Source organism: Podarcis gaigeae (genome assembly GCF_964106915.1).
Source record: "Podarcis gaigeae genome assembly, chromosome: 5".
Lineage (NCBI taxonomy): Eukaryota > Metazoa > Chordata > Lepidosauria > Squamata > Lacertidae > Podarcis > Podarcis gaigeae.
Window position 1 is genome coordinate 53,043,268 of NC_139681.1, and position 7,777 is coordinate 53,051,044.

A 7,777-nucleotide genomic window follows, 5' to 3' on the forward strand; every position below is an offset into this window, starting at 1 on the left:
GGTTGAAACCACTAAAAATCCCTGATTTGTTTTGCTCACCTACTCCTACCCAACTTTACAACCTAATGCACATAATCCTCCACAAGCAAATGGCAGAAATTTGATAAAATAGGGTATCCATTTCCAGGATCCCAATGGCTAAATTGGCGTCTGGGGGGAATTTTGAAAAATTGGCAAAATGTCTGGGTTTTTGCCAACAGAACCAAGAAGTATGTGTTTGAGTATCACTCTTTGCCTTTTCTGGGTGAATTCTGAAAAGGTTAATTTCCCTCAAAAATCTCAAGAACATTGATGCCAATAGGGTTACCATATTTCAATTTTCTTGAAATATGGCAGCCCTATAATAAAAATAAATTCAAAAAATACTGATTTCCCACACTGTCTCACCAGAGGGAAGATTATATCCAGAATCCAAATATAGCATATAATAATGGTGGTGGTAACAATAATATTTCTGTACCACTTTTAAAGCAGTATGCAAAAATAAATCCATTTAAAACAGATAAACCAAATCACAGATAATAGGACAGAAGGGCATAGTAGGGCCTATATAAGAGAAGATGGTCCTTCAGATGCAAATGTCAACAGTGACAATCTTAAACTTATTCATATCCATTTTACAACTTAATGAGCTTCTTTGATCCCACAGTTGCTTTGGATAGACTCTTAAAAAAAAAAATCTTCAGGAATCATTGTAAACATAAGAGGTGAATTTCAGTGTTGCACCATCTTGATTCGTTCAGGACAAGCTTTTAAGCTTCCCAGTTGGAACAATTCCCCGTCTTCTCCCCCCTCATGCTGCTCTGGGGGTTTTCACAACCCCCCTCCCCAGAGTCAATTTCAGGGGAAATCTATGCAAGGCCTCTTTAGTTGGCTCCTACCCATGGAATGCCCACAGTGTACTAATAGAGCTGGATGGTAATGAGCCACAGTGCATAGATGCTTTACTACAGGACTGATAGAAAGAAAATGAAACATGGGATTTTGCTATCTCATTTGCATTTAAACTTGTAGCTTCCATAGTCTAGAATTTTGAAAAGCCCCCTCCTCCTTTCTTAAGTTTTTTTAACTGTGTAGAACATTTTTACAAGCTGCACCTTTCTGATGCCTCATTAACATAGCCACTGTAAACACAATGGTACAGTTGATGTGAACCACATCAACACAATTTCCAGATCCTGCCATTAATCATTTCTCCTGTCGGGAGCACTATTTTAAACCTTTCTCCTCCTATGGAGATGCCAAACCGGCAAAGTCTCTTAAAAAAGAAGAAAGAATGTCACACAGCTTTTACATCTGCTTAAAGCTAACTGAAGGGTGATGCATATAAACACCTCATTTAGAGAGAACACCGGCATAAAAAGTTGACAGGCGAGAAAAAGCAATTGAAAAGATTAATTCGCTAGGATGTGGGTGCTGAGATAAGCTCTTGAGATGCAGCATCTTGTTTTCAATGAGGTCTCCAAATGTGGCTATAGTCCTAAGAACATTTAATTATGTTTAAAGCAGCGAAAGAAAGAGCTGCAGTGTTTAAAATGATAGCATAGCTAGGACTTTGCACACAAGCCCAGAGCTTCCATCTTTAAACAAAAGATATTTATCTTTAAACAAATTTGGTTGGTGTTAGATGTTATGGGAGACACAGAGTTTCCACCAAAAATGTATTATTATTTATAACTTATTATTTTCCTATAATGATATACCACTTTTCTTCTAGCTTGGAACTCAAGGTGACATCATCTGGTTCCCACAAAGTCTCCCATGCAGGCATTAACCAGTTCCAAACCTCCTTAGCTTCACCAAGGTGGTGGTGTCTGCTGCTTTCAGACCATACCTGGGATCCACCCTAATGGAAGCACTGTGTCAACTTCTTTACCACTAAGCTGTAGTCCCACTTGTCCCATGTCATGAGGAGTGTCCATATAACCTGCCTCACCTGTTCTGTGAATGGGTGCTGGACAACGGAGTCCATGTGAGCATCCCCATGACATGTCATTATACGTAACAGTACATCTATTCTCCCAGCCTCCCAGGTGTTCCAGCTGTTAGTGCTAGTATTACTACTACCCATATTGTTGTGTCATAGAATCATAGATTCATAGTCATAACTGGTGACTTCAGTCTTCAAGGTTTCACATGAGACTTCATTGATTTTGGTGCAAGAGACTAGCACAATCACACCTCTAGAAATCAGTCTAGTTTTTTTACTTTGCCAGTATCAATATATATAAATGTGTCTGCAATTTCAATCTTCTTCACTTTAGTTAGGTTGCATGTCTTTCAAAACATTCTACTGTAGACTTCCATGTAATCTATTACCAAGGTAGGCTTTCTAATTGTTATGTCTAACAACAACCATCCATGATAGCCTGGATATTACTAAGGAGGAAAAATAAAAGGGATTCAACAGCTCCATCCATTTGTATAGGGGTGTTGCATAAATTTCAGGAACAGAGAAACTTCTTCCAGGAACTAATATTAGAAAGAGAGATGATTCAACAAAGACATTGAAAATAACATTTAGACAGAAATGCACTAAGACAAGTTAATTCTTATCATCTAACAATGACACCTTAAACCTTCCTAAGCAATATCAGAAAACAATTCCTGTGTGCACCAAAAGATGAATTTACAGATCACATGAACAATTGTGTTATTTACAGTTAACAGTTGATAACTCAAATCTATTAAACCAGTAGCATCAATGATCGCAAATTAATACATTCCCACAATTTTCCAAGTGAAGGGCATTGGGGCGGGGGGGATTCTGGAAGCAGTTAACACAGATATGAGCACTAAACTTTTGCTAAATTCCACTGTGTTATGAACGTAGAATGAAGTGTAGTCCGGATCACATACCTTCCAAGTGCCCTGGAAAAAACAGGACATTCCATTTTTTTCATGTGAGACATCTGAACAGGTAATGTGACTTGCCAGGGAACATGTCCTGGTTTTGGGTGGGAAAAGTTGGATGGTATGTTAATGCAACCAATGACATTCTAGGCTAATGCAGAGGATTCCACATGGAGAAAAGTGATAGCTGAAATATTAGTGACAGTGATATATGCATGGGGAGAAAGTTGCCACAGCTTGACTTTAGAGTCCTAGCAATTAAAATATACCTCAGTTTGACAGGAGTTAGACTTCCTGGTAATATCATAAATATGCAGGAAAGCAGGTGTGATTGATTGAATGCTTTCATGTCAGAAAATATGGTCCAGATGATCCAACATAGAGGCATTTAGAGAACATTGTTGTGTTCATTCACAGCAAGATCAATAGATATTGGACAAAGACTGTTTCTTCCTGAGGCGTCAGAGTTACGGTAATCAACATTGTAATCTGTAAATGCTCCATATATATTGAATTCACACATACCAAAACCTGACCAGACCCATTCAAGGATAACAAAAAGCACTAATTAAAGACTATGAGGCATAAAGAACCAGAATCACTCCCCCCCACCCGCCCCTCTCTCTGAGCAGGAGGGAGGAGTTCTTCTGAAAAGTAGAAAGCACTTGATTCTCATTGCCAGGCCAAAGTGTCTGTACACAAAACTCAATTTCATGTTGGATAAGAATCCTTATTTTTCTGGTCATGATTATATATTCTCAGCAAGTAAATTTATTCTTTGTTATGTTTTGTGTTGATGCTGTTTGTTTAATTCTGAAACTTCTTTGGGGTCAGATAATGAAAAGCAGGATCCTTTAATAAATAAAAACATTAATTATATCTAAGCACTCATTCCCTCACATGCTGAGATGGTGAAAGGATTCTTTATCCTCCTCCCCTTCCCTACCAAACAGAAAGGGACTTTGGATAGGGACTCTCTTCATTTGCCATCTCAGGCTCTCTGAAACACTGAGACAGTACTTTTAAAGTGCTCGCTTTGGCAGCACATATACTAAAAGAAAATACTTTTTAAATCACTACATGAAGACACAATAATTGTTCCAGTGACTTTGACAAGAGCTTTCCCCATATGCACTTCAACTGCTCTCTTCTGTATATGAAAAGTATGAAAATGGGAGTGAACTGCTGAGTGGTTTGGGGGGAGGATTAAGGGCTGTACTTAGGGCTGCATGGGAAACCTGAGGGGTCTGGATTGAGCCCCCTTGGCATTAGTTTCCTATTCCCACTCTGTGGACAACTGCGAAGGGAATTAAGAATTATTACAACAAAACCACATCCCATTATCTTCCCATCACAGCAAATGATGTGGCATGTTCAAGAGCTTGTTACTGTAATTGTGTGATTCGTTTTGCAGTCTAGAAAATCCATCATGGCCACATTATCAAGAGACATTTAGAGAGAACTCTTCCCGGACTGCCAGCTCTTTGGATGGTGCAGAATGAATTACATTTAAAAGCAGACAGTCCAGTCACAACCAATGTAATAAAAACAGTATCTTTGCTGCTGAGAAGAAACGTTTAATTGGGTAGGAATGACCCAGGCAAGAAAAACACACGTGCAGGAAGTAGATCAAGTTCTAGTTGGTATGTTAACTGAACAGCACAGGAGCTATTGGGGTATGGCTACCTCCTATATCATACCAGTAACTTCCCACTCTAGACTCACTCTAAGTCAAAGGCTTGCAATGCAGTGGGAAGTAACCACAAAGCTCTTCAGAGGCTGGCCAATTCAGTTTGGGGTGTGAGACTGAATCAGTTTTGGGAAAACAAAGCAACGTGTGCACACAGGCACACACACACCTCATTTACTATGGCAAAATAAAAAACAGCTCCCTCCCCCTTTTGACAAACTGGATGAAGTTTATAGGCATGGTAATCCCTCCAGAGTGGATAAAGTGACAAACTGGTCCAGGAGTTTCTGTACTGGACACCTTTAACATTTTGGAAGGGGAGGAGGAGATCCTAAGGGGATCCATTGTGCCACATATCAAAAGCGACAGTGGCTTTCCTGCAAGAGAAGATAGAGCTTCAACTGGCATATCAGACTAAGCTGGTGAAAAGCACTGCTTTTTACCTATGACACTGGGAGTCAGAAGGAACTGTTCCTCAGTGGTAGAGCACATAATTTTGTGCTCCTTCCTTCAGCCTAGATTATTCCTTCAGTTTACATTATCTCAACTCTTTTTGAAGTGAGTAGCTACTCAGATTTCAGTATGGTGTGCCACCTACATGGGAAGACATCTAGAGAGCAGGCAGACCAGTCAGCTAATGCTTGAACCTGGGCTTGGTGGTTAACTTTCATGGATTTATCCAGCCTCTGATACCATGATATTATGGAGGGTGGGTAACTCAGTGACATGCAAGAGTAAAAAATAATGCAGCACGTAAATTTATCTGCTAATTCAGGATAGGTATAATCAGAAAAGCATTCTCTCATCAAGTATGTTGAGGCCAAGTGCCTGCAGGGGGATTTTGATACCAAGATTTATTCTAAGGCAACAAGATGGGAGAAAATAAAGGCATAAACAACACTTAATTATTCAGGCATTGTGATTGCTCAATCTCCTGCATTCATAAAAATGGCAAGCAGAATGGTTACTGCTCCTCTTTTGTTTGGAATGCACCTTCAGTAAACATTGTCTTGCTTAATGAAATTTATATGCCGGGTAAGAATATTATAAATCAAAGATGTTCAAGGCAAGTAGCGTTTCCTACAACAAGCCTATTTAACATTTTGATGAAAGAATGACTGCATCGAGCGCCTATCTACAATAAAAGATAATTCATTCTGCTTTGCTTGAAGTATGGGGAAGTCTTTCCAAAGAATATTAGTGCACTGGATTTTCCCGATTCTCAGCTATGGTAATTCATTTTTATGAACTTCTCAGAGACATTATAACGTATATCTCCACTTGGGTGATTGTGTTCATTTCCATACACATGTAGAGCAATCCCTACCAAAGTCCCATCTAGTCAAGCACTCTGTTTACACAATGACTAACCAGATGCCAATGGAAAGTCCACAAGCATGACATGAGGACAAAATCACCCTCCAGACAGTAATACCCAATTTGTGCACTCAAGTCAGAAGGATCATTCATCCATTTCTGGAGTAGTGTGACTGCTGCTTCTCCACAGCTTCGGTCGATGCTTCAAAGTGTTGTTTTCCTCTGTTTTAGCAAGGAGGAGTTTGCATCAAAAACTGATAAAATAAAGGAAAATGATTTTCATTTTAGCAGCACCTTGGAAAGTGCTTTGAAGTCCCATTTCTGGGACTTCAAAACACCTTGAACCTTATGTCCTTACGAAATCAGGTGATTGTCTGGTGGCTGGCCCCACCCACTTGTCAGATTTGACCTTAAGTGCCACTCCTGCCTCCAACTCATGGAGCCAAATGGTTCCCCAAGCCTGCTCAAGAACTTCACCACAAAAATGATGTAAAAACCCACATGCCAGGATCTTGTACTGTGTGAAGCACCTTTCAGAGTCATCAGGACTATTTCTATGTACATGATGCCAACTGTTTGGTATCAAAGCTGAAGTTGTACAATAAGGGTTAATTCAATGTAGTGCTAAGCAGATTGTCTGTTCAGCACCAGGATTTCTCCTTGCACAATAGAATTATCTTTTCTTCTTCTGCACACCTCCTAAATCTGTTATCAGATTCCCCCAAACAGAGCAGATTTGGGGATGTCACAGGGCACATGCACTAACAATCCTAGCACTAGTGGAAAAACGGAGTTGAATACTCTCCTAAATGCGGACATATAAATATACCAAGGACAGTCTAGTCTGAAAATCATATAAACTACATTCCAAATAGGATAGCAGTTTATTTTGTATCCACACACACACACACACACACACACACACACAAATACTTTAAAGCTTTTGATCAGCTGTAGAGTTGACATGTCAATTAAAAAGGCTCCTATGTTACTAAAAAATGCAAGCAGCGTGTTACAGTTGCTTTTGATCTATGAAAAATTTGGGAATTATCCTAGAAGATATCATTACCATGCAGTCTGGCAAGCAATTGTAAGGGGTGACCTTTGATACTTACTGACGTGGTGAGCTGCTTTGAACTTGACAGTTGTAAGCTGAGCACATAGTCCATATGCCTCAAGTTTTCAATTCCTCTAAAACAGCACCTGGTTGAAAATAAAAATGCTCCCCCCCACCCCCACTGGAAGTGTGTGCACATTTTTTGAACACTCATGTGGTGAATTTATTTATTTGTAGAGTGCCTTGCCCAAGAACTGACCCCATGAAAACTCCAAACAGGACTTTGGTTTTAAAAGTGACTGGAGATTTGGCTTGAGAACATTTTTAAATGAATTCAAAGAGGGAAATGCAGCATGCTTGAACTGGTGACCACTTTCCTTTTGACTACTTACGCACCAAGACTCTCTTTCAATTCCCCCAAGTATCTGTGTGGGCAGCTTTCAATTAGGAAACACTGGATAACGTTTGGGTGCTTAGAACAAACATGTGTGAGGCCTAGATCATAGACTAAGGCTTTGTTTTTATCTGGCTATTTATTAAAGCAATCTTTTCCCCCCCTGCTCTTTGTTTCTTAAGCTGGATATGGTTTATGGTTATCCCCCAAGGATGCGATAAGGAAATATGCAATAAGCACTCGGCTTTACACCTCATTAGCAGTAGATTTGGGGATCTGTCTGCAAATGTGTTGCTGCTAGGACTGGTTGCTGGCACACCATGAGGAATGAGCTTGCTTATTAAATTTTGGAATACTGAAAAGGTCACAATTGTACTGCACCAGCTAATATTTCATAAAGACTATTAGATAGGCATGCACTCACAAGAAGAGGGGTAAAGCAGGAACAAATTAACAGAGGAGGCTA

At 39.7% G+C, this 7,777-nt stretch overlaps 1 protein-coding gene across 1 annotated transcript in view; it reads right to left on the reverse strand.

The window, feature by feature from the left end:
• LOC310844486 (uncharacterized protein) overlaps positions 1 to 2,034 on the reverse strand; it is a gene marked incomplete at its 3' end in the record, with an annotated part of 54,608 nt that extends 52,574 nt beyond the window's left edge. The window contains exon 1 of the mRNA XM_083738596.1: positions 1,937 to 2,034. Coding sequence (XP_083594722.1) covers positions 1,937 to 1,986 — 50 coding nt within the window. The 5' untranslated portion in view covers positions 1,987 to 2,034. The remainder of the gene's footprint in view (positions 1 to 1,936) is intronic.
• Positions 2,035 to 7,777: the final 5,743 nt, after the last annotated feature.